At 43.4% G+C, this 26,891-nt stretch overlaps 1 protein-coding gene across 6 annotated transcripts in view; it reads left to right on the top strand.

The window, feature by feature from the left end:
- IRF2 (interferon regulatory factor 2) overlaps positions 1-10,318 on the top strand; it is a 37,902-nt gene extending 27,584 nt beyond the window's left edge. For all 6 annotated transcript variants that reach the window (XM_035111721.2, XM_060278741.1, XM_060278744.1 and 3 more), the window contains 5 exons: positions 470-507; positions 1,573-1,687; positions 2,229-2,393; positions 3,689-3,735; positions 8,443-10,318. In XM_035111721.2, coding sequence (XP_034967612.2) covers positions 470-507; positions 1,573-1,687; positions 2,229-2,393; positions 3,689-3,735; positions 8,443-8,766 — 689 coding nt within the window. In that variant the 3' untranslated portion in view covers positions 8,767-10,318. The remainder of the gene's footprint in view (positions 1-469; positions 508-1,572; positions 1,688-2,228; positions 2,394-3,688; positions 3,736-8,442) is intronic.
- The last annotated feature ends 16,573 nt before the right edge of the window (positions 10,319-26,891 follow it).

Raw genomic sequence — 26,891 nt, 5'->3', positions numbered from 1 at the left:
AACGCTTCTTAATACAAGACAAATGTACATACAAAATAAACACACACTGGGCAAGATTAACAGAAAGCCTTACCTGGTTGGCATAAGACGGTGTATTATCTGCCTGTGGTGTGTCAGGTCAGGCAAATGTACAGTGCAATGATGTAGCAGTAGCTCCGTGGTTTTAGGAGCAACTAGTTTTTCCTTGAATTCCAAATTTAGTGGGGCATCTTGCTCCTCACTCCAGCTGATGATTTTGCAGGGTAAACTGCAGGCAGTACCACTGTCCAAGTTTCCTTAATCTCATTATGGTTTGAATAGGTAGTCTAGGCCATTTCAAGTACCACGGAAATTATAATTTATGATCAACATTGAGTCCAGTGACTTTCCAAGTTGGAGATCTATTATAGTATGTTGGGGCTAGGCAGAACTGTCCATTTTTACCAGGAAATTATTGTAAAACAATAAATGAATCCTTACATTTCTACAGGAAGGAAACCCAAGGAAGACAAAATGAAAGAAATTAAGGTAAATATTTCATCATTTTACGGTTGATGATTGGAAGATTAATGGAGATTCATGACACAGTGTCTGCCAACCCGTGAAGAAATTGGGCTTTACTGATTGGTCTATGTGGGTTTACTAGGGTTAACTGAGATTCCAGCAAGCATTGCCCCTACTCTTTCAAGCCTATGTTCACACACAGGCTTAAGGGATAGAAAATTGCTTTAAAAAGAAAGGAAAGCTGAAAACTTTTGTGCAGACTAGCATTACTGCACTTTTTTTGTATTCCCATGTGATCATGCTGAAATATATACAAAACCTTTATATCACCTACTAGGAATGAGAGATTCCCCATAGTTGATGGGCATTTAATTTTATTCTTACCCTTCTCCATCCAAATACGGAACAGAAGAGCTGTGCATATCTTACACTGAAACAAAACAAAAGAAAAAGAAAACCCAAATGTTTCTTTCTGAATTGGGCCTCCAATCCTTATACACTTGTACCAGCAGGAGCAGGTCTTGTAAAAGGCATTTCCTTGCCTGCTTTCTGTCTCTTGCTCTCTGGGAGCATGGATTTTCTGAACAGAGAGAACATGTGCCGCTGAAACACATTTTGTGGGTGCAAAGTTCAGGTGCTTTTCTAAGGAACCAAGAGGACGTGGCTAAGTAGGAAAGCCTTGATTATTTGTTTACTTAGTGACTGGCTCTCACGATTATCATGCATTCTCTGCTCACAGCACTAAAATGTGCTTGGAAAGCTGCAATGAATATTTAATAGGAATAAATGTTTCAGGCAGCACCTCACCCTTGCAACTCTGTAATGTTTAATTTTTCATTACAAACCATGCATTAACTTTTCTAGGAAGGCACCTTGTGAATTTCACACTTTGCTTTTATGTATGAAAAGGTTGCTGTTTCAGTCTGATCTTGGGAAGCTTAAACGGCCATTCGGCTTTCATTTAGGCCTACCATCATGGCTGAGAAGGGTGTGTCAGGGACAAAGGGTAGGGAAAGGTTAACGAATGATAGTCAGGAGATAGCTCTTCCTTATACTCAACAATCTTAACACACTTTCTTTCTCCCCCAGCAAGAACCAGAGGAATCGTCTTATGAACTGAGTAATGGAACATGCCAGGGGTTTTCTGATTACTGCTTATCTTCAGCAATAAAAGCTGAAGTCGACAGCACAATAAACATTGTAGGTAAGTTGTCCCAGCACATTCCTTTTCATATCTGGTAAACTCTTACTGCACTAACTGTGGCCTTTAAAGTTCAATTTCACTATATGGTTGGTAACACAGCGGAATTACAGCAACAGGAGTTCCTATTTTGATGTGGCCTAATAAAAGGTCATTTTAATTATTGTATATTTCATATCAAGGGAAGATCCCCCCCCCCCCCGGCTAAAACTGATGCACTTATTTGAATATTCTGGTATATGCATGATGCTGGCAACAGCAAACCAAGATTTGCAAATCAGGAATTTGCTCCCCTCTCTTCCTCATAGTCAAACCTTCTATCTGATTCCTAACCAAGTCCCCTCTTAACCATGTCTTCAAACCCTGGTTTCAGATGTCAGTTGAAATGAGACTTAAGTTTAAGCCTCTACCAATCTTAGGGCTAGATCTCCAGCCATTGTGAAGTGACGGTCCATAACAGTGCTTTTTGCTTGACTGTAATGTATGCTCTTTATTAATGCAGGCACAGGTAATCATCACAATTCTCTCTTGTTATCATTCAAAGTTGTAGGAGATTCGCATTTTGAGTGTGGTTCTGAGGATCATATGATAGTTCACGATCCACCTGATGTTTGCCAAGTAGTGGAAGTGACAACAGAATGTGATGACCAACCCAGCAGTATGAGTCAGTCGTATCCACTACAGATCTCCCCAGTCTCCTCCTATGCAGGTAAGAAACATTGCACTTGCAAAAGAACTTGGGTTTCTTGGTTTAAGTCAGTGCCACATTTTAACTTTTGGTAGGAAGGTGCTTTTCTTTTCTTTTCTATTTTAAAATAGGTCAGATTCTTTTAGTGCTTGGGTTCTGATAAACACAGGTATTATTTCTTCCGAGAAACAAAAGACCTAATCCTGTTGTAATACACAGAAACAAAATACCTATGAAAATTACCCTTTACAAATATGTTCAGTAAACCTCACTCGGTGTGCAAAAATTATGCTTTTAGCGGTTCTTGTTTTTATCTGTAAGCCACCTTGTAAGTCACAGGGAAAGGCAGGGTATAATTAAGTAAATAATAATAATAACACAAGTGTGCATAGTGTCACAACTAAGATGATTGCAAATGTGGCTTCTTAGAAAAAGTTCTGTTTTGGCTTTCACTTAGAAAAGTGGAGCATACATTTCAGTATGCATGCATGTACAAATAAAATAACTTGAGATGTGAGGAATGGGAACCGAAGGGCAATAGAACATTGTTTGCCTGAATTGTCTATGTGCTGCTGCATCTAGGAATTAGAGGCTGATACATGTTCTTATACATCTCTGTCACATAACGGGATTTCATGTACAAGCTATATCACAAGCAAAGGCTTGGTTCTGGGGGGGGGGGACACACAATGGAGCAGGAAACTTAATACACTACCAGTTTGTTTGTGTTTTAAAAAGTCCTTGAGGCTGCATGTTCTAGATAAACATTATCAAGTGAAAGAAGTTTCATTGCTTCTTGGGTGTGGGTGCCGATAGCGTTGCTTGGAGGTCAGCCAGAGGAATGTGCAAAGACTCTGATGTACGATTATGTCTGTAGCTCCAGAGGTGGTTGAGAAGGGGCTGTTGACCATGCAGCAGGCTGAGTTCTAGCAGTGTCCCCCTTTTGACCCTTAAATAGAAAGTTGTGCATCTTAGTAACGTGACACTTTTTACCTGGCACTGTTGTGCCATTTCAATGGTATAGCTGCCTCATACTGAGTCAGACCACTCACCTCAGTATTATCCAATCTAATTGGCTGCAAGTGTCCAGGGGTATCCGGGGTGTGTGTCTTTCCCTACCCTAACTGGAGATACAAGGGATTGAACATTGGGGCATCTGATGCTCACAGCCCTTCCCCACATGGAGTCGCTGGTTCTGGAGAAACCTCATAATGCTGCCGTGGAATCCATGATTGAACAAGAGGAAACATTCTGTTATATGGATTATTGACAATCAAGATGTCACATGTTTTCAGTATGCCTATTTTTATCCACAGAAAGTGAGACAACAGACAGCATACCAAGTGACGAAGAAAATGCACAGGTAAGCAAAGGAATATAATATATTTCATAAGTTCTTTATTCCTTTTCCCGCCCCCTCCACTAATATGCTTCAGTCCATTTCTTCTATGAATTGAATGGTAGCAAGATAGAGGTGTTTGTTGGCTGGTTTAGGAATTTCTGCCCCTCCTTCCATCTACAAAGGCCCTGAAGGCAGCCCACAACAGAATAAAAATATACAATAAAATTAAAGCCATATCCATAAGATTAAAACACTGGAGTGGCATTATCATAGCAGAGAGAAACCCAACCATTAAAATAATCCAAATGCCTGTCCAAAAATAAAAGTATTCAATAAAAGGCTGAAATAGTGGGAGCCAACTAGGCCCTACTTCAGAGCAGGGCCACTGAAATAACAGACTGTTTTGGGGTATAAAATTTAAGGATTTTAACAAGAGCCATTCACTTTCTACTCAAAAGCCCCAGGGATGTATGGTGCTAGCAGAGGCAACCACACCACCATGTTGCTCACCCACATGGTAAATAAATAAATGCTGTTTCAGCCAATGGCTATAACAACTTTGCTTCAGCTTATGATGTTGAACCGATGAAGCAGTACTAAAAATACAGTCATGACAAGGCGTTTTCATATTTCGGCCCTAGCACAGCAGACAGTATTTCTACACGCAAAGTCCCTGGGGAACTTTGCTGTTGCAGCTGCTCCTTCTCCATGAGGGAAGTGGAATCTCAAAGTTAGCACAACTCTGGAGCGCCAGCTACACACAAGCAGTTTTCTGTAGCAGCCCTGTTGCTGCAGTAACCTTAGAATTACTCCAAAGGCAGCATTTTTCAAGCATTCTAGCTCAGCTGGGCTTGCAAATTGGGCCGAGTTGTGGTAGAAGTTGATACAGTCAGTTCAAGGTGCCCTGGTATCAATGCAAAGATTGCATTGATACCTTGCATTAATCTCCAGGTGCCAGCATTGCTGGATAGGGCCTCCTTTCTAGCACCTTCACGACACAGTTGTGCTGCACTACTGCTGTGCCATGTCAGCAGAGGCTGAAAGAGGCCAAAGCTTACTTACGTAGTGTTCTGGGGTGCTTTTTTGACTCAGAACAGCCATTGGGGCTGGTGTGTATCTGCACCAGACAGAGCAGATTATCAGGGAAAACTGCATGTCTGTTTGCTTACCTTCACACTTCAGGAGTCACGGTGTTTGCAAGTTAAGGCAGTGCTGCAGCAATCTGTAATAGGACACTTTTTTCTCCTTCAAAATGAGCAGTAAAGTCTTTCATTGGGGTTCTGCTACAAACAAGCAGCTGTGCATAACATTTTCCGACTATAAAAGCTAGTTGCAGCTTTCTTGTTTGTCATATCTTGGTTGCAAGCTGCCACTTTTGGATTTCCTGAGCTCACATGTGGTTGAACACAATGGCAGGAAGTTCTCCTAGCCATGATGGAAAGCTTTCTTACATATGTCGTACCTGCAATACCAAAAGTATTTCTGTCCAGCCTCACAGTCACTTCTTGTATGAGAGAAAAAGCATTCTTCATTATAGCTTCTGTAGCTGTTTTTTTGTGTCAACCCTGCAACTGGGCAGGTGAAGTCTTAGGTGTATATGTTTATGTATGCTTACAATATGTACTGCTTCAGTGAAACTCTGTAGACTTTCCTCCATCACCACAAGGAGAGGGAGTGTACCATTGCTCCACCCCTGACCGCTGTGTAGTCAGTGGCAGGTTTGAATGGGGTGCCTAGGCAATCGGGAACCCTGGGCAATTGGGGGTTCCCAGTTGCCCTAAAGAGGCTACAAACGCTGCCCCAGATGTATGAAAGTCAGGATGATAAGACAGTGCATGTGTGCCAGTGTAGGAGCACTTCTGCCACATGCTAAGTTGGGAGCTGGGGGTCCTTTTATCGCACCTCCCTTGGGATGGCCAAGCAAAGGAGCCTAGGGCAATTGTGCAAGGAAAGGAGTCAGTAAGGCCTACTATCCATGGACCAAAACAAACAGGTTGCAATATGGAGCACAGTTGAGGGAGAGGGGAAACTGCCTTGCATTCTACCGTACAGCGGTGCTAGATGAATTTAATTCGTTCCGATGGTCAATTCGTCCAACGAAAAATTCGTCTTGCGAGGCACCGTTTCCCATAGGAACGCATTAAAAGTTAATTAATGCGTTCCTATGGGCTCCGGGGGACTGGCGGCAGTGGCGGCGCTTGCTCGCTTGGCTCCCTGGAAGACAGGCAGCAACAGCCCCGCAGCTATCCTTGCTGTCGGTGGCAGGGGGAGAGGAATGAAGGAGGAGAAAGCAGCCCTTTCTCCCCATTCGTTCCTCTCCCCACCACCACCCGACAGAAAGCACAGATCCCGGGGTTGCCGGATCTGTCGGGCGGGGGGAGGGACAAGCGGGACGATCCACCGCTGTGTCAGGCAGGCTGTGGGGGAAGCGCAGGATCTTTCCTGCATTTCCCCCACATCCCGCCTGTCACACAGTGGGGATCCTAGGGGGCTTGAGAAGCCCGCTACGATCCCCCGCTGTGTCGGGCGGGATGTGGGGGAAATGCAGGAAAGATCCTGCGCTTCCCTCCGATCCTCCGCTTCCCCCTTCCCTTGGGGGAACGCAAACGGCGAAAAGCCCCCGCTGCTGACTGGCTTGGCGGTGGTGGGAAGAAGGGAAGGAATTCCTCCCCTTCTTCCCGCCCCCGCCAAGTCAAAGCCGGCTTCCCTCGGCAGCAGCCGCCGCTTTGTGCCGGGCGGCGGCGGGAGAAGCAGTTCGTCTGCTTCTCCCGCCGCCGCCCGGCACAAAGCCGGTTTCACTTCCCTCGGCAGACGCCGCCTGCCTAGGGAAGCAGCTGTGTGCCAGGCTGCTGCGGGAGAAGCAGAGGAACCGCTTCTCCCGCCGCTGCCTGGCACAAAGCCGACATCAGATGGGGCTTCAGAAAGATGCAGCGCTTCTCCGAAGCCCCGTCCTATGCTCCTGGGTGTCCATGGCGTGGCAGTGGGGGGGAGAAGTGGGGGAACGGATCCGTTCCTCCACTTCTCCCCCCCTTCTTCCCGCGCTACAGCCCTTTGTGTTCCGCTGGTCTCTGCCGGTTGCCCCTCACCGGCAGAGACCAGCGGAACACAAAGGGGAACCAGCTGCAGCGCAGGAAGAAGGCAAAGGAAGATCAGCTGATCTTCCTTTGCCTTCTTCCCTTGCTACAGCTGGTTCCCCTTTTGCTAGACGAATGCCCTTTTCACTAGGTTTTGCGATCGGAGGTTTATATGGCCACGCTTCGCAAGACGAAGCGGCAGCCATAAAAAAGCTCATCGTCTTGCGAGGCAAGCTCCGATCGCAAATCCTATTCGTATAGCGGAAAATTCACATTCATTTAGCGAGGCACCACACCTCGTTTTTAGAGCAGGAAAACGAGAGAGAAAACCATTTTTCTGGTTTTCCTCCTCTAAAAGGCTGGGAGGGGGCGGGGGAGGAAATGGCAGCCCAGTAGCGATGCTTCACGAAGCAGGGAAGGAGGAGGAGCTACCACCCGCCCCTCCTTCCCTGCTCCGTGTCAAACATCTCGCCCCCCCGCCACCGCAGCTCTTAAAAGCAGGCTTTTGCAAGCGGTGGGCAGTGGAGGAGATGCTTGAAGCAGGGAAGAAGGGGCAGGCAGCTGCCGCCCTCCCCTGCTCCCCATCAAAGTTCTCCCCCCTCCGCCACTCGTAAAAGCAGGCTTTTGCAAGCAGCAGCGGGGGGGGGGGGAGGAGATGTTTCACAGAGCAGGGAAGGAGGGATGGGTGGCAGCGGTGGCGGAAGGGCGAGCGGGGAGAAAGGGCTTTCTCGCCGCTCGTCCTTGTCCCTCCGCACCACTGTCGCCCGCCTCTTGCAAGAGCAGGTATTGGGAGAGGCGCAGCGCCCCAATGCCTGCTCTTGCGGACGGAGGAGGCGGTGACTTCGCTCCATAAGACACACAGGGATTTCCCCTTTTTAGCAGGGAAAAAGTGTATCATATGGAGTGAAAAATACAGTAGATCCTCCCAGGGGCGGAGCAAGCGGGGGCGGTCTGCCCCGGGCACCGCCCTGGAGGGGATGTCACTCGGGGCTGTGCCCGTGCCCGTGCCCCTGCCCCTCGCCTCTGCACGGCAGCCTCGGGGGGGGGGGACAAAAAAAATCTGCAGGTGCGCCGGCCGATTGGGCGCCGCGCGGGTGCCTGCTGGAGGGGGGGTGGCACTCGGGGCCACGCCCTCACCCTGCAATCGGCACCTGAGCCTGGACGCTCCGTTTAGATGTCACGGGGGCGAGCCCCCTCTACCTAGCACGTATGTTGAGCGGGATGCTGCTCATGCGTACAACGTAGAGGGGATTGCACACACCCCCGACTTCAAAACGGAGCCTAAATAGAGTGCCCAGGCTCCAGATAGATAGCCCTCTGGTGCGACGCGCCAGTGGGCTATCTACCTGGACCCTGGGCGCTCCATTTTGAATTTACGGGGGGTTGCGATCTCCCTCTACGTAGCGACACCGCGCCCCCTGGGAGCATGGCAATTTGCTGCCCCCGGGTGTCGCGACACCCCGCTACGCCCCTGGATCCTCCTGTTGTGAAGTGTCCTTTTTTGTACCCTCAGCACTGACAACAGTCATCTTACAAGTGTGGTTATTGCCTCCTCTCCAAGAAATGGCTTTTCCAATTGCAAGAGGTATCCTGATTATGCTGTAAGTAAGGGATGAATAAAACCCTCTTCCCACTGCTTGTCTCTTCTCTGCAGGGTCATCTTCAGTGGCAAAAGGAAAACATTGGCGGCAAACAATACTACAGCAACTTGGGGACAAGGAACCCCCCTTACCCGCTTCCTGGAATGGCTACTTTTGTGACTTCCAACAAACCTGACCTCCAGGTCACCATTAAGGAAGAAGCCTGTCCCTTGCCTTACAACAGCTCGTGGCCTTTCCCAGAGCTCCCTCTGCAACAAATCGTGTGCTCGGCTTCCACCAGCTACAGCAACAGCAACAGGCCACCAGATCATGAGAACCGGGCCAGCGTCATCAAGAAAACGTCAGATATTACTCAGTCAAGAGTCAAGAGCAGCTAAGCAACATAAACTGGCACGTTCTTGGCGGATTCTCTTTAGCAGTTTTGAGGAGCACATCTAATGTACATTCAGCAAACCGAAGAGAGAGAAAAGCCTTGACAGTGCAGAACGCGACCGTGTCCGACTCCAGCACTGGAGCATTTTAAACTCAGGACTCCAACCAACAGAATGTAGACATGAAGCTGGACAGAGGTCCAAGGTTACAGCCCAGGGACAGGGAAGCCGCCCTGGTAGATTCCAAGGCTGAAACAAAAGGACCAAGAGCCCCCCCCCCCATGAAGTTCCTCCATTTCTTGCAGTTCAGGCCCCAATGGAACTGAAAACCTCGGAATGGAAAGAAAAATGTGAACTTGCTTGATTTTTGTTTTCTCAGAATCAGTTGTGAATATGTACATAATGCAGTGCTGTACTAGCAATACTGCAGACTGCTTTCGCACCTTATTGAAAAAAAGAAAAGAAAAAGCACTTGCAAAAAAGGCCTTTCATTATCTTGCTCTTATTAATGGCACACTTAAAAGCCCTTTCTTCCCCACCTTCAACTTCGCTCTTTCCCAGGGCTCTTCTGGAGTATGGAAAAAAATCAAATAGGAAAGTAAAACCACCTCGTGTACATTTCGCAGGTTGTTTTTAAGAGTGCTTACCTTATACCTGTCTAATCTGCTATGCTTGAAAGCTGTGTGGTACAATAGAAGAAAATCTATTACAGATATATTATGCAAATTCCCAGGTTTTAAAGAGAGAGAGAAATGCTCTAATTCTAACCAGAGTAAGCTTTTTTATTTTTTTATACAGTGGGATATTTTATTCAAAGTAAAATTCTAAAGTGAATATTAATTGTTTTACTTTTTTAACTTTTCTACAGCAAATTTATAATTTTACAATTCAGTGACTTGGTTGTCAGCAACCATTGCATCTTTGTGGCACATTTTCTTTTTTCTTTTTATTTCTTTTTTCTTTTTTTACAATTTGTAAAGGTGAAATAGCTTTTAATGAATTTTATGTAGCAATCAAACTATCCTGTGGATTGATAATAAATATTATATATAAATGAGTTTTTAAATAAACAAGTTTTCTTTGGTGTATGGGGTTTTAACTAAAAACACTTCCAAAGGGATCGTGTAAAAAAGTTAAGGTGGCAATTGCTTTCATGTTCTGAAAACAAAAGATGCCAAAATATATGATGTGTGTTCCATTAATTGAGAGGTGCTTTGGTGCACGTTCCAGGCTATAGTAGAGGCAGGAGGAATAAATGATAACCTAATCTTAAAAACAACAGCTATAATCCAGCAAATGCTGAGCCCCATTGATCTCCAGTTGGAGAGTTTTAAGTGGAATTTCTTATTGCTTAAGGTACATTAGGTGTCAAAAGTTCTTTACAGTGTACATGATGCTTACAAAGAAATCCTGCACACAGACAATTTTTACTAACTTGAGACAGAAGATCTGCTTGAGACATACAGTTAGAACAAATTCAATGCTAAAGAGCTCTAAGGTGCACATCTATAAGGAGACAGGTAACTCCTGTCTCCAAAAGCCAGCATGGTAGTTTAATTTTGCAGTGTGCCAATAAAAGCTTTAATAATTTCTGCCTAAATCAATCTATGCACTTGTTACATTTCTGCCCAACCCAAATGAGGACAGAGCAGAAAGGTCCATTCGGCTGATATCCCAAGGCTATTCATTGAGCTTCCTAGCCTTAGGGCGAATTCCATCTTTACTTTTTCTGCTTGGATACAAACCTAAAGTGAAATGGTATAATATATGTACTGTAATTATATCACAGAGAATTCTCTTATTTTCTACCCATACTGACACAGTTCAACAATATCTTTTGTTTCTATAATGTATTATTTTTATTTGTTAAAAGTGCATGTACATGGCTGTACTGCTTCAGTACTAGTTTATGCACACACAAAAAAGGGCCTTGAGAAAGTGTTCACATTCATCCTGTCATTTTGAAAAGTACTTAAATGTTGGTAATTTATCACACAGTGAAGTTTCAGAGTGCAACTAGGAAACCACAAGTAAAGTGCACACAAGCCTCACAACTCACGGCTGCTACTGATAATGAACTTTCCCAAGTATGTGCTCTTTTGTTCATATTTCTGCAGTAACATTGTTGCAGTGCAGCATTTAACTAGTTCCAATCACTTACTTGCTCCTCCTTTGGCACGGCTGCGATTGCTCTTTTGGTTCAGGATACAAGTGCATTTGGAGATTCTTTTACTAGAGTTCTGTACGGCAGACCTATCCCAGGTGTCACAGGAATGTGTGTGCTCCTAGAACAAAAGGATATGGTTTAGTCTTGCTTTATACATCAGGGATTCCCCAACTCCAAAGCGTAATAAGAAAACCCCCATAGGGCTGTGCACCAGATTCAGCCAAATTGCAGGCTAAATTGGGCTGATTAGAGGGGATCTGGGCTTTGGCTGAGTTGGGTTGGGGCAGCCCTGGATCAAGGTGGGCCATCTGGGGTGACGTGCAGCCACCATTGGGTGGAAAGGCTGCAGGAGTCTGCCAGCATGTTCCCCACAGAGAACTGGCTAATATGGGCATCACTTCTGTAGGATCTCATGACCACAGATGGATGGATATTTGATAGCTATGTTGTCCAAGTTTTTAAGCTGGAGATTACAAGTACTGAAACCAGAAACTTCTTATTTGTAAATAATATATCGTGGGCCATGCTCTTTTCCCGATAGGATTCTATGCAAATTCAAATGTAATCATATTTTTTTTTTAAAAAACAAGAACACAAAAATTTAGGAGCCAGTGAAATTTTATAGTAGCCAAATAGGAGCAGAGAACGGGTTCATACTTCTGCAGCAACCTTCATGCCAACACTCAAGCCCAATATTTTTGATGCACCACTGGCTATTAGGCACATTCATTTTTTTATGCTGTGAATTGAAGTATTTAGGTATTAATTTCAGGCATACGATCATTCTGAGAGTACTCTTGAGTTGTACTTAAATAGGCCTTAATTTTAAATAATTGGGACTGCCCAATCCCCACACATCGACTCCATCCTTCAAGCAGCCCTGTTCTGTTAAGACAGAAATTCAGCAGAAGCTTTTCCTGAAACTGAAGTGATGGGGGTTGGGAACCTCCAGCCCACTGGACAGCTCCACCCAGGCCCTGATCCTTCACTGGTCCTACTCTGTGCTCTGCGTCTTTCCCAAAAGCTAAGCCTCAGAGTGCATTGGTTAGAGTGGCCTTGTAACATTGTTCTGCCAGCACCGCCACACTTCATGGTAGGGTCTTTGAGCTGTGTTAAGCCCCGATACCACAGCACAGGCTTCCTTTCCACTTACCTCCTCTGTTCCAAAGATCTCACCACTGCTACTGAAGCTGGAGACCCAAAGGTGGGAAGGATGACCTCAAACACCTTGAGATAAAGTGCAGCAGGTAGAACTAACTTTCCAAAAGTCCAACCACAGGGCACGGTGATTAGATAACTAAGAAGTGATAGGGAAAGTCACAAGAGCAGGAATAGTTAAAATAGGGTTGCCATGTTTGAAACAGTAAAAATCCAGACAGTAAAGTGGTGGTTGTTTTGGCCAAAGGTGTAGAGCTGCTCTTAGTTTTGCCCAAAGTTGTTGAGCACGCCCAACATGGGTTCCCATGCATCTGGATTTTCCCGGACATTTTTGTGATTTCTGCCCAAACACTGCTTCCAACTGCAGTATTCCAGGGAAATTCTGGACGTGTGACAACCCTAGTTAAAAAGAGTGACAACCCTAGTTTAAAATGTACACGTTATATGGATTTTGCAGATTTCAAGGCAAACCTTTTGAAAATACATACAGTGCAAACTATTTGTAGCCTACCTGTAAATTCTTAAAGCTGTGTTGGTTTTTTTATATATATAAAAAAAGTACTAAGCTGCTAAAATGAAACAGCGGCCCAAGAATGACTAATTGAATTCATTTCAAAACTCCTTCAAACAGAGCTATGTTTTTATAATAAAAACTCCAGCTCCTCAATAACTGACTTTGACAATGTGTTTGCACTTTCAGTTTACACAACAACCTGCTTGGCTAGTTGCTGCTCCCAAGTTCCCATAGTAACCATTCACTTGGCTGCCTTGCCATGGAAACTGCATATTATTTCCTATTACCTGAATGACCTTTGAGCTACAGAACAAGAAAAGGTAGACAACTGTTTCACGTATGGACGTCGTCTACTTATATGTACCCCTGCAGCAATTTCTTGCAGGTACTCATATCAGATTCTCCATTCCCTTAAATGGAAGTAGGGAATGCCACACACACAAGGGAAAGACAAAAAGAGCAGCACCCCGCTTTAAATTGACAGAGGAAATGTGCCTACAGTTCAAAAAGGTTAGGGACCCCTGTTCTTGCTTCTTGTCATTTCAATAAGTGCCCTTTTGCTGCTGGATGTTGCAGAAAGTTTTCTACACAGAGGCACTGGACATATAAAAAGGGATGTTACAAAAATGGTTTACCGTAGTTAAACAAACCATGGTTTCATGTTACCATTGGCTCCAGGCTTGAAGTCATTACTAGAATAGGTACATATTGAACTGCAATATGAGCATCACATGACGTGACAGTTATGCAGCAGTTTAGAGATAACGAAAAAATAAAGTTTCCTTATTAGTCCAATCTGTTAACTATCTTCCTCCCGCCTTCATTGCTAGCAGTTACTGAGGCTCTTGGGTAGTATTAAAGCCAAAAAGGGTGTATCAATGCTAGCCAGAGATTGCAGCATTCTTTATAGTGACAAATTAACAAACCCAGACTTCCAGTATTTACCTTTTTCCGTTTTATAACTCTGGCCCTTTGAGCAAACAAATAGCAACGATGATGCAACTTCATCAAACATTGCATTATGGAAATATGCCAAGTTTTACTTAAAAAAACAACAACACAAAATACTTGCACTAAATCCGTTCAAAGGTTACAGCAGATTGTTTCATACACACCCAGCTATAACTAATGTTAGAGCTCTCGCCGTTTTCAGGAAACAAAGGAACGAAATCAACCATCAAGTCAATGATAATTTTTTTTAATCTACATGAACTTAAAAGAGTTTGATGCAAAGATGTTTCTCCCTTTTGTTTCCTGGGCTGGGCTCCTTTGCTCTTAAAAGCTGTGTCTTTGTCAAAAACATCAACAAGTGTACTGTACCTTTCCCCATCAATCATTACATCACTGTGAAAGGGAAGGTTGCAGTTGTGCCCTTCCTGCTAAAAGGTGGCAACTGCATTAGCATGCTAAGGTGACATTTTCCATTTTAACAGATTTCCTTTTTATTATAATGCTGACTTCTAAGCAAACCAAACCAACCTGATTTATCTCTATCCGTGGTGCTGGGAAAAGAGCATTAGGTATTGTTCCACAGAGACAAGGACTCAAATCCCTGTGCTGACTAGCCTTGAACACTTGAGGCTGCATACACACCACACGTTTAAAGCACAGGGCGCTCTCCAAAGAATCATGGGAACTGTAGTTTGTGAAGGGTGTGGGGAATTGTAGCTCTGTGAGGGGTAAACTACAGTTCCCAGAATTCTTTGGGGGTACGTCATGTGCTTTACATGTATAATTCTCTCAGCTAATCTACCTCAGAGTGTTTCTGTGAGGACATGACTGCCCACATACATGGTGATGCAGTTTTTTCAGGTTTCAAATTTCATACTATTTCATGGAACACAATCCTGTATCACTTCTGCTCTCCATCTCCAGGACTGGCCAAATCTAACATGTTACTCAGAGTAGCTGTATTTAACCTCTTTCCATGCCAGCACAGTACATCTGTCTGCCTGTCTATTTTATTTTTTATTATCTTTTATTTTTTATTTTATTTTCAGCATTTGATCCTAAGAAGTTTTATTCTCACTTTCACTTGCACCGTTTATAAACAGACAGACAGTTATGGGAAATGTCTGTGCAAAAGAATTATGGAAGGCACAGGAGCTTCGACGGTTTTAAGGCTGACTCTTGCTTCCATATAATTAAATATGTGTTTTTATTGGAAGTTATTGCTGGTTAAAGAGCCCTGTTAAATGGAATGGGCAAATCAGTATTTAATTTTTGCTATTTGGGCTGATTCATGCATTGCATGAATTCCACACACAGGCCTCACTTGACAGAACTTTTAACTGGTTAATTGGTGAGATGAAATTTTAATCTGTGGGGCTAGGTTTAAAGGGCACACTTAATTACTGAAGCCATTTTGGCTCCTGTGTGTTACTGTAACCGGGAAAGAAGAACATCATATTATTAAGGAAAGGCCATGGAACTTTTGTTAATTAAATAGAACCTCTTTCAGACTTTCTTCAGTGTCCTCAAAAAAGCACATATTGAGCTTTTAAAAAACATATCTTATTATAATTTATTTTTATATAATAACAGTTATCTCAAACAAAACAAAAAAAACGGAACAAGCAAAACCATTTCATGATCATTAGTAGCCCAGCAAAATACAGTTCACTGCATTATAAAGCACATTTTATTGGCTGAAGGAGCTGGTGTACAGCTTCCGGGTCATGTGGCCAGCATGACTAAGTTGCTTCTGGCGAACCAGAGCAGCGCACGGAAACGCCGTTTACCTTCCCACTGGAGTGGTACGGTACCTATTTATCTACTTGCACTTTGATGTGCTTTCAAACAGCTAGGTTGGCAGGAGCAGGGACCGAACAGCAGGAGCTCACCCCGTCACGGGGATTCGAACCGCCAACCTTCTGATTGGCAAGCCCTAGGCTCTGTGGTTTAACCCACAGCGCCACCCGCGTCTAGGTGCACTAGATAGCCTCAAAAGTCATAGGTATATGACTTAGATTCCACTATTGATTCTGCTAAATAGAACAGAATATGGAACAAGGTTCTGTTCCACTTAGTCTCTGCTAGACTGAAGGAAAATTCATTAAAATTGACACCCAGGTAATACCTGTCCCCCCTCCCCCACCCACCACCTTGAGTAGGGATAGCTGGTTCTAATAGTCCCCTGTATTGATTACTTTTGTAATATGATTTGCGTATGTCGAGCTTTTTCAATATACAGATTTACATTTTAATAAATTGATTAAAATTTAGGCCGCAGACTTGTTGATAGCCCCAACACATTCCATTCCACTGACCATCTCCTATGCTGCAATATGTCATTCGGAAGGAATAATTCCCACTGTGCATAATCCATGAGTACTTTTGAAGAATCAGTTGTTGTTGTTGTTGTTTAGTCGTTTAGTCGTGTCCGACTCTTCGTGACCCCATGGACCATAGCACGCCAGGCACTCCTGTCTTCCACTGCCTCCCGCAGTTTGGTCAAACTCATGTTCGTAGCTTCGAGAACACTGTCCAACCATCTTGTCCTCTGTCGTCCCCTTCTCCTAGTGCCCTCAATCTTTCCCAACATCAGGGTCTTTTCCAAGGATTCTTCTCTTCTCATGAGGTGGCCAAAGTATTGGAGCCTCAGCTTCACGATCTGTCCTTCCAGGGAGCACTCAGGGCTGATTTCCTTAAGAATGGATAGGTTTGATCTTCTAGCAGTCCATGGGACTCTCAAGAGTCTCCTCCAGCACCATAATTCAAAAGCATCAATTCTTCGGCGATCAGCCTTCTTTATGGTCCAGCTCTCACTTCCATACATCACTACTGGGAAAACCATAGCTTTAACTATACGGACCTTTGTCGGCAAGGTGATGTCTCTGCTTTTTAAGATGCTGTCTAGGTTTGTCATTGCTTTTCTCCCAAGAAGCAGGCGTCTTTTAATTTCGTGACTGCTGCCACCATCTGCAGTGATCAAGGAGCCCAAGAAAGTAAAATCTCTCACTGCCTCCATTTCTTCCCCTTCTATTTGCCAGGAGGTGATGGGACCGGTGGCCATGATCTTGGTTTTTTTGATGTTGAGCTTCAGACCATATTTTGCGCTCTCCTCTTTCACCCTCATTAAAAGGTTCTTTAATTCCTCCTCGCTTTCTGCCATCAAGGTTGTGTCATCTGCATATCTGAGGTTGTTGATATTTCTTCCGGCAATCTTAATTCCTGCTTGGGATTCATCTAGTCCAGCCTTTCGCATGATGAATTCTGCATATAAGTTAAATAAGCAGGGAGACAATATACAACCTTGTCGTACTCCTTTCCCAATTTTGAACCAATCAGTTGTTCCATATCCAGTTCTAACTGTAGCTTCTTGTCCCACATAGAGATTTCTCAGGAGACAGATGAGGTGATCAGGCACTCCCATTTCTTTAAGAACTTGCCATAGTTCGCTGTGGTCGACACAGTCAAAGGCTTTTGCATAGTCAATGAAGCAGAAGTAGACGTTTTTCTGGAACTCTCTAGCTTTCTCCATAATCCAGCGCATGTTTGCTATTTGGTCTCTGGTTCCTCTGCCCTTTCGAAATCCAGCTTGCACTTCTGGGAGTTCTCGGTCCACATACTGCCTAAGCCTGCCTTGTAGAATTTTGAGCATAACCCTGCTAGCGTGTGAAATGAGCGCAATTGTGCGGTAGTTGGAGCATTCTTTGGCACTGCCCTTCTTTGGAATTGGGATGTAGACTGATCTTCTCCAATCCTCTGGCCATTGCTGAGTTTTCCAAACTTGCTGGCATATTGGGTGTAGCACCTTAACAGCATCATCTTTTAAAATTTTAAATAGTTCAGCTGGAATATCATCACTTCCACTGGCCTTGTTATTAGCAGTGCTTTCTAAGGCCCATTTGACTTCACTCTGCAAGATGTCTGGCTCAAGGTCAGCAACCACACTACCTGGGGTGTACGAGACCTCCATATCTTTCTGGTATAATTCCTCTGTGTATTCTTGCCACCTCTTCTTGATGTCTTCTGCTTCTGTTAGGTCCTTACCACTTTTGTCCTTGATTATGGTAATCTTTGTACGAAATGTTCCTTTCATATCTCCAATTTTCTTGAACAGATCTCTGGTTTTCCCCATTCTATTGTTTTCCTCTATTTCTTTGCATTGCTCATTTAAGAAGACCCTCTTGTCTCTCCTTGCTGTTTTTTGGAAATCTGCATTCAGTTTCCTGTATCTTTCCCTTTCTCCCTTGCATTTTGCTTGCCTCCTCTCCTCCGCTATTTGTAAGGCCTCGTTGGACAGCCATTTTGCTTTCTTGCATTTCCTTTTCCTTGGGATGGTTTTCGTTGCTGCCTCCTGTATAATGTTACGAGCCTCCATCCATAGTTCTTCAGGCACTCTGTCCACCAAATCTAAATCCTTAAACCTGTTCCTCACTTCCACTGTGTATTCATAAGGGATTTGATTCAGATTGTATCTTACTGGCCCAGTGGTTTTTCCTACTTTCTTCAGTTTAAGCTGGAATTTTGCTATAAGAAGCTGATGATCTGAGTTACAGTCAGCTCCAGGTCTTGTTTTTGCTGACTGTATAGAGCTTCTCCATCTTTGGCTGCAGAGAATATAATCAATCTGATTTCGATGCTGCCCATTTGGTGATATCCATGTGTAGAGTCGTCTCTTGTGTTGTTGGAAGAGAGTGTTTGTGATGACCAGCTTGTTCTCTTGACAGAACTCTATTAGCCTTTGCCCTGCTTCATTTTGAACTCCAAGGCCAAACTTGCCAGTTATTCCTTTTATCTCTTGATTCCCTACTTTAGCATTCCAATCCCCTGTAATGAGAAGAACATCCTTCTTTGGTGTCATTTCTAGAAGGTGTTGTAGGTCTTCATAGAATTGGTCAATTTCACTTTCTTCAGCACCGGTAGTTGGTGCATAAACTTGGATTACTGTGATGTTAAAAGGTCTGCCTTGGATTCGTATTGAGATCATTCTGTCATTTTTGAAATTGCATCCCATTACAGCTTTTGCCACTCTTTTGTTGACTATGAGGGCCACTCCATTTCTTTTACGGGATTCTTGCCCACAGTAGTAGATATGATAGTCACCCGAATTGAATTCGCCCATTCCCTTCCATTTTAGTTCACTGATGCCCAGGATGTCGATATTTATTCTTGTCATCTCATTTTTGACCACATCCAGCTTACCTCCATCCATGGTTCTTACATTCCAGGTTCCTATGCAATATTTTCCTTTACAGCATCGGACTTTCCTTTCGCTTCCAGGCATATCCGCAACTGAGCGTCCTTTCGGCTTTGGCCCAGCCGCTTCATCAGCTCTGAATCTACTTGTACTTGACCTCCGCTCTTCCTCAGTAGCATGTTGGACGCCTTCCGACCTGAGGGGCTCATCTTCCAGCGTCATAACTTTTATATGCCTGTTGTCTTTGTCCATGGAGTTTTCTTGGCAGGGATACTGGAGTGGCTTGCCAGTTCCTTCTCCAGGTGGATCACGTTTGGTCAAAACTCTCCACTATGACCTGTCCATCTTGGGTGGCCCTGCATGGCATAGCTCATAGCTTCTCCGAGTTATTCAAGCCCCTTCGCCACGACAAGGCATTGATCCATGAAGGGGTTGAAGAATCAGACACCTTCCTAAAAACAAGCAAGCACAACCTCATATATAATCAAAATGACCTCAATTATGTATAAAGATTTTAAGGAGTTCACTGTGGTTGGGAGTTTCTGTGTGCATTTTCCTTCCCAGGTCTGTTTATCCTCTAGTCTAGGACACAATTGTTTTGCATCTGAATACACAAGAGCTGTTGACGGAGGAGGGAGTCTCCTGAAATTTAAGAATGAGAACCCTGCTCATTGTAAACACTGCCCTGAGGGTTATTTCCTGCTTCCCCTGCAGCAGCCATGACAACAGTCATTCATGTATAAACAGTTGCTAGGATGCCAGTTGGAAGGGAAGGAACAGAGAGAATACCAATAATATTTCATTTAAATGCAAGAAAGACCTAAATTTAAAATGTCCAGTAATCTCACGAGTGTTCATTAAAATGAAATTTCACATAATTTTTAAAGGGACAAAAATATCAGTGTGAAGCTCACTGGGTGTAATTGACCACTATTGCCCAGTTGTCACTGTGTCAAAAGTGGGGTAGGGAAATACTGTAACTATTTATGGCACATATGTCACCCATTATTCTTTGCAAGGCTTTCAACACCACACACACACACACACACACACACACACACACACACATCATGTGTTTCAGATGGCCTTTGGGCAAAGATGCTGTGGTCCTACAGGGTTTCAACTGGCTGTGTAGTATCTATAAGGTTTTAGCTGGTTTTAAACAGAATTTACTATTCTTGTCTGAGTGAGTTGGTTGTTGTGGCTGGGCTTTATTTTAAATATATTATTAAATTCATCATATATTATTGATTTTAAATATATATATATTAATAATTAGTCATTCATATTTTTAAATAATTAGTCATTCATGCACAGACATTTATTTCTTTACATTCTGAAAGTGCAGTTCTTCTGTCATTGGGATATAAAGTAGCTTGGAATGAAAGCAATTTCACACAAAAAAGGTGTGATTGGAGAAGGTTTGTTTGTTTAATTTCTTGCTTAGTTTCACAACATTAAAGATTTGGATAGGACATCGCTTCCCTTTTGTAAGACCAAGATAGCAAAACACGGGGGAGGGAGCATGGGGGCTGGTCAAGTTATCAATGGATTTGCAGACAAGTGTCCTTTTTTGAACTTGGGTTTAAACAATGCTGACACCTAGTGGTCACACACCACTCAGTCAACTTCAAGAATTGCCTTGCTGGATCAGCAGAAAGCACTCCCAAGAGCCAGCCAGGGAGGTGCATCTAGAAAGAGCACAAAATAAAGATGATGACCTTTTCATTGGCCTGCATCTTGAACAAAGAGGTTCTGTCTGTTTTCTTTTATTTAAGACAGAACTTCATTCATTTATTAGTATGTTTGTAGCTCACCCCCCCCTTTCTTTTTTACTGACAGGACTCCCTATTTACAAGTTGGGTTTTCCTTCCTCTTCCCCGTCCTTGCCATAACCAGGGCAACTGGCTTGCAGTGACCTTGCACCTTGCAATTTGTTCCTCCATGGGGCGATTTGTGCTCATGAAGGAAAGTAACCCCTTCCTCCGTGGTCCAGTTCCTCCAACATATCTCGACCTAACAATAAACTAGAATGCAGATACATAACCACAAACTGACCAATATCTTATTTAGCCTTATCCATTCCAGGCATCCACTGATTTCCTTGAGAGTGAATTCAGTAAACCCTTATCAGTTTTTCTTTCTTTCTTTTTAAAAATTCCTTACTCCCTTCTTCAGGTTTGAATCTCACTGCCTCTCAATTCCACTCGCGCCCCAAAGGGCAAATGCTAGCACTCCTTGGCAACACCTCTACATTCATTCCATATGGGTAAGATAAATTACAGTTTTTCACTACTTTGCGGGGCTATACCCCAAACAAATCTACTGTCTGTGATTGTCTGGCTAAGCTCTGTATCACAGTAACAGTTCCTGGTTGTTAACATTAGCATATTATCATCACCACCACCACCACCACCACCACCATCACGATTTATCAGGGCTGGCCTGGGACATTTTGCCGCTTGAGGCAAAACAGAAAATGGTGCCCACCCCTCCTCCTCTTCCTGCCCCCTGCCAAAGCCCCTTCCTGCTGTTATATCAGTGGAGGCAACAAAAGGCAGTCCCAGCTGGGACCCAGATCTGCTTCCCTCCCCAGCTGCCCAAGGTGACCGCCTCATGAAGCCTCATGGGCAGACCAGACCAGTGATTTATTAAGCTTATTGACTGTTTTACAGAAGCATCTTAATGGGACTTGCAAGTAATAGTAAAAATCAATACTGTATATGAAAAACAAAACAACTAAAATGAAGTGCAATGTGAGGTAATCAGAGTGTAAAAACAATCCCTCCATCCTCAAACGCAGGCCAAAATACCACAGACACCCTCCAAAATAAAATAAGAATACAATCAACTGCTGCAAAGAAAAAACACTGAAATATCTTTGAGAAAAGAAACATCTTTGCCTTGTGCCAAAAAGATGGCAATGTCTGCACCAGGCAGAGCATTCCATGTAAGGGGGCCACTGCTGAAAAGGCCTGTTCCCACATGGCCCCCTGGACAGCTGCTGGAGAAGGATTTCTGATGATGACCACAGGACATGGACAGGCTTATAGCAGGAAAGGCATTCTGTAAGGAAACAATCAAACTTTGGGAACTTATTCCTTTGGATTTTTGAAATAACTATTTTCTTTTCTTTCTTTCTTTCTTTCTTTCTCTCTCTTTCTTTCTTTCTTTCTTTCTTTCTTTCTTTCTTTCTTTCTTTCTTTCTTTCTTAGCTTGCCCCCAAATGGCATATATTAAACAGTGCTATTACACAGGCTAATCCAAAGCAATATTTTGTTATTCAACACTATGAACAACGAGGATTTGAAATGTAATTAGACTGTTATTTGCTATTATTTTTTCTACAATCTCTGTGCTGGAAGAAACTTCCAAACGGCTTCAGTTTTCCTTTAGGTCAAAATGTTCAGCCTACTGTTTTAACTGATTTGGTGTTGCAGTTAGTTTCTTGGCTCTCAGTCTGCATTTTTCTAATTATTCAGCAATTAAAATCATGTGCAAACCATGCAATTAATTAAGAAACAAAAGGTCAGGGATGGGAAGAGTGAAACTGGGCACTTTGGCAGTTTAGGGGCTTTATCAGGGCAAGAACCTTCCTCAGCCATGCCAAACAATTTTAAGTTTCTGTATTACCTGAGCATGCAGTGATACACCGGTGCCACCAGTCTAGTACTGAAAGCAAGCATCTGCATCAGTTTCACCCTCACAATGTTCGCTTTCAAAGCCATAACTTTTCTTTGTTAGTAGTACTATGCAAAGGCAAAACTTTGCTAATTGTTGAAGGAGCATAATCAAGCTAACCCCCAACCACAGACACCCCTCCCCTGGAAAAAATGGAAACAAACTTCATCTCTCTCTCTCTCTCTCTCACACACACACACACACAGCCTTGCAGACACAAGAATGTGAAATAAACAGACCCCAAGGCAGGATAGATAAACACAAACACCAGAGAGGGGGGGGGGGAAACTAAGCCAAACACATCAGAGAGTACAAGTAAAAACTAAACCTATCTTTTCCTTTTTTTGACTCCAAGTTTTTCAAAATGCTTTCTTTCCCTCCCTCCTAATATCCGCTCAGTCTGGAAAACCAGTGAGTTGAAGGAGGAAGTGGAAATGTGTGAAACACTTACTTCCTCTCTCAATTTGCTTTAGCTTTCCAGGTTGAGATTGTTCTTTACCCATTTCTAAGGAAAAGAGAAACACTTACTTGTGAGGCAAAGGGACAGAACAGAAGGAAGAGCACAGGAATGCTTCTCAAGTGATAGGGGAGGCTTTCGTGGGTGCCACTGCACCCATGGGTGCTCCATTTGGGAGACCAGACTTAGCTGAAAAGCTTTCTACCCAAACAATTCAGACCATCTCATGTGCATTTACCCAGCTGCTCCCAAGAGTTGGGAATGGGATCTGGCACAGAGGGGTGCCATTTGTACAGAGACCAGCAAAATTCAGAAAGGTTCACACAGTGCTTTTTTTCTAGAAAAAAAGTGCCAGAATACCCCCAGAAAAAAAGCACTGGGTTCACATCTCATTGCTTCTAAATGGAAGGAATGGACACAAAGCTCTCTTGAATAATTTCCTCAGGCACGCCATTTATTATTGTTAGACCTTGTGCCATTTTCAATTTGAATTCCATGGGCTTCATCATAGGAGTGGCTGCCATTTGGAATTTGGGGCACTGTGTATGATCAGGCTTCTCGCCGCCCTCACACATAGTGGTGGATGCGCACCCCTTGCACCATTCTCCTTGCACCATTATCAAGCTACAGTGGTACCTCGGTTTATGAACACAATTGGTTCCGGAAGTCTGTTCATAAACTGAAGTGTTCATAAACTGAAGCGAACTTTCCCATTGAAAGTAATGGAAAGTGAATTAATCCGTTCCAGACGGTCCGCGGAGTAAGCGTTCATAAACTGAAGCAAACTTTCCCATTGAAAGTAATGGAAAGTGGATTAATCCGTACCAGACGGGTCCGCGGAGTACTTAAACTGAAGCGTTCATAAACTGAAGCATGGGTGTAATTGGTTCCGGAAGTCTGTTCATAAACTGAAGCGTTCATAAACTGAAGCAAACTTTCCCATTGAAAGTAATGGAAAATGAATTAATCCGTTCCAGATGGGTCCGCGGCGTTCATAAACCGAAAATTCATAAACCGAGGTGTTCATAAACCGAGGTTCCACTGTATCCAGGTTGTATCGGTGGTGTTGCAATGGGGAGAATCACTTGCATCACTCCACAAAAACAAAAGTATGAGCACAGCTTGCTCAGACTTGCACTCACTGAATCTGTGTGGTGATTGGAGACTGCAGGTGGCTGCAGAAGGCTTGGACCGCCTTCATCAGCCCAAGAATGCTGTTTTAGGTGTTTGAGAAAGCAGGGCGCTGCCAATAAAACACATGAGCATCCCAAGAAATCAGCCATTCTGGCACCTGGCCTTGCTCTTGTTTTCCATTACAAGTTGCCCTAACTCCATACTTTAATGGTGCTGCTGCTCTGACCCCACTGGTCTGCTATTTGCTGTGCTGGCTTTGACACTTTTATATTCCCGAACTTTATTTCTGCCAAATCTAACTTCTTGGCTGCAAGATTCTTAGTTTTGTCTCCTTTCTGGATTCTGGGACTTTGCATTGGCCAGCCTCCAACCACATTCAATATGTTCTGGCCTTTCACTTGGCTCAAAGACTGTTCAAGAAATAAAGAGCTGCTTTTTACCAAGAGGATTGCTTAACACAGCCAGATTGAAACAAAATCAGAATAGTAATATGCATGGTACTTATATAGCTCTTTTTCTCAAGTGCTCAAAGTGTTTCAGATACATTATTTATTTCATGACACAATAAATTATTATTATTAATATTATTATTATTTCTATGGAGGAAGAAATGGAGGCAGTGAGAGATTTTACTTTCTTGGGCTCCTTGATCACTGCAGATGGTGACAGCAGTCACGAAATTAAAAGACACCTGCTTCTTGGGAGAAAAGCAATGACAAACCTAGACAGCATCTTAAAAAGCAGAGACATCACCTTGCCAACAAAGGTCCGTATAGTTAAAGCTATGGTTTTCCCAGTAGTGATGTATGGAAGTGAGAGCTGATCACCGAAGAATTGATGCTTTTGAATTAGGGTGCTGGAGGAGACTCTTGAGAGTCCCATGGACTGCAAGAAGATCAAACCTATCCATTCTGAAGGAAATCAGCCCTGAGTGCTCACTGGAAGGACATATCCTGAAGCTGAGGCTCCAATACTTTGGCCACCTCATGAGAAGAGAAGACTCCTTGGAAAAGACCCTGATGTTGGGAAAGATTGAGGGCACTAGGAGAAGGGGACGACAGAGGACAAGATGGTTGGACAGTGTTCTCGAAGCTACAAACATGAGTTTGACCAAACTGCGGGAGGCAGTGGAAGACAGGAGTGTCTGGTGTGCTCTGGTCCATGGGGTCACGAAGAGTCGGACACAACTAAACAACAACAATTATTTCTATACCACCCTTCATCTGAAGATCGCAGGGCGGTGCACACAAACAAAAAAATACAAAACAGAACACAAATTACTTAATAAAACAAGAACCAAAGTATACCAATAACCCCTGTCCCACAAACACATTTAAAAGGCCACAGGATGTTCAATCAGCTTCTGCCTAGCACCTAAAGATATGTAATGAAGGACCCAGGCGAGCCTCCCTGGGGAGAGCATTTCACAAATGGAGAGCCATCACAGAAAAGGCCTGTCCTCGTGTTGCTGCCCTCTGGATCTCTAGAGTCTATTGCATTATACATCTGCAACAGGGTGGCTTTCTGAGGTGACATATTTTTTATCAAGCTGATGGAAGAGAGTGATGCGGAGCTTAGCACTGTAAATCAAACAGAGGTGACTTTCCAAGTCATTTTACTGTAGAAGAAACAAAGTTGCGCAAACCCAATCCATAAGGATGCCAGCTCCTTTTCAAAGAAAGAGCACATGCCTTTAATAGCTACACAGAAACCAAGCAGGGACAACTTCTTCCATCACCGTGCTGCAGTGCCAAAGAAAAATGCACAAGCTAAACTCCCCTCTGTCTTGCAGCTATTAGAACCCAGGCAAATCCAACTCTATGTTTTAACATGATTTTTAAAACCGAGAACAGTTTCAAAGCTTGCTAGTCGTATGAGGAGTGGTACAAGTTATTCAACAATGATGTTACAGGCATTATCCATTACTACAGTTATACACTGTGTTGTGTCAGCACTAATGCAGAGGGGAAACTGAGTTTCGCCAGGGGACACAATCTGTGGCTTGCATGCTTGTAAAATAGTTTTTTCTGTAACAACAGAGGCACAACTTGATAGAAAATGTCTCTATTCCCAATCAGCAAAGGATTACAGGAGTCCTCACCCCCAAAATGTGTGTGACATCTGCACACATCTTTAGTTACAGGGACATACAGTAAATACTCAACCAAAGCAAAGGAGTCAAAACAAGCATCCCATCCTAGATGATCAGTGCCCTGTTGCTCCCTTGAACTGCTGGCTACATTCCTCCACACAAGTTGCCTTTTTGTATACTTTTAACGTATAATTGATGTGTATGTGCATGACAGCACATCAGGAAGAGAACTGTAAAATGCGAAGAGGAATGTCAGAAGTTTAGCACCAACTTTCCTCACATAATAGACTATAATAAATAGACTATGAATATAGGAATATAGGAAGCCACTAACATATGTGAAAAATTTCAAGCCTGGATGTCAAATTTCTCTGTAAATTTGCAAATATCCAATACTGTACCAAAATCTGGTAAAGCCAATGTAGGAGACAAAAAACAGAAATAAAAAGTGCACTCCTCATACTATTATATCAACCCACTGGCTTTAAAGAAAAGGTTTAAGATCTGAAAAATTCATTATGTTTTTGTTCTCAGGTTCATCCAGTTTGTTTCGAGTGCCCTGAAAAGTCTGACATGTGGGAACCGAGGAGTTGCATTGTTCCTGTGTTAACCTTTTGAGTGTCTTGGAAGCCGCATTAGAGCTAACACCGAGAACTAATTTTTTTGTTGATTCAATGCAACGTTTCTTTCTATAGTCAGAGCACAGTACCAGAATGCAACCAACAGCATCCTGCTACACTACATTAAAATGCAGAGTCCACCGTGCTTATAGCAGTTATCATG

This window comes from Zootoca vivipara, chromosome 9, assembly GCF_963506605.1.
Source record: "Zootoca vivipara chromosome 9, rZooViv1.1, whole genome shotgun sequence".
Lineage (NCBI taxonomy): Eukaryota > Metazoa > Chordata > Lepidosauria > Squamata > Lacertidae > Zootoca > Zootoca vivipara.
The sequence above is the reverse complement of the archived record's forward strand: the minus strand, read 5'-3'. Positions and strand labels throughout refer to the sequence as shown.